This window comes from Myotis brandtii, unplaced genomic scaffold (genome assembly GCF_000412655.1).
Source record: "Myotis brandtii unplaced genomic scaffold, ASM41265v1 scaffold277, whole genome shotgun sequence".
NCBI lineage: Eukaryota > Metazoa > Chordata > Mammalia > Chiroptera > Vespertilionidae > Myotis > Myotis brandtii.
The window spans coordinates 976,883-977,354 of NW_005360548.1; the positions used below are offsets into that span (position 1 = coordinate 976,883).

At 59.1% G+C, this 472-nt stretch overlaps 1 protein-coding gene across 1 annotated transcript in view; it reads right to left on the reverse strand.

The window, feature by feature from the left end:
• The window catches only part of SPTBN4 (spectrin, beta, non-erythrocytic 4), a 79,550-nt gene that overhangs the window by 68,886 nt on the left and 10,192 nt on the right, over positions 1–472 (reverse strand). The window contains 1 exon segment of the mRNA XM_014541695.1: positions 11–162. Coding sequence (XP_014397181.1) covers positions 11–162 — 152 coding nt within the window.

Consider the following 472-nt stretch of genomic DNA (forward strand, 5'->3'; position numbering starts at 1 on the left):
GCCCACTCACCAGCTGCTCCCCGGACAGCACTTCCAGGAGTCTCGTGAGCACGAAGCCGTCCCGGAGGTCGGCATAGAGGTCCCCGATGTGGCAGCCAACGCGGGCGAGGTGAGAGTTCACCCACTTGGTGAAAGTTTTCTTCTGCACGGCTTCCCGCTCATCTGAAGGACAGGCACTGATGAGCCCCATCTCCCCGAGGAACCTCCCCAGGATCCCCCCTTCCAGCTTCACCCCAGGCCCCCACCGCCCACTGTTCAGGCCCAGCTCTCCAAAACTATAAGGTCTTTGCGCAGTCGGCTCCTCCTCCCTGGGCCGCCTTGCCCTCCCCGCCGCTGCCCACCTGAAGACAGCCTCCTTTGTCTTTTCAAGTTTTCCTGAGATCCCTCTCCCTCTCCCTTCCTCTCTGAAATAAATAAAAAAAAAAAAAAAAAAAAAAAAAAAAGACCACCCCCCCGCCCCCGGGGGGGGGAC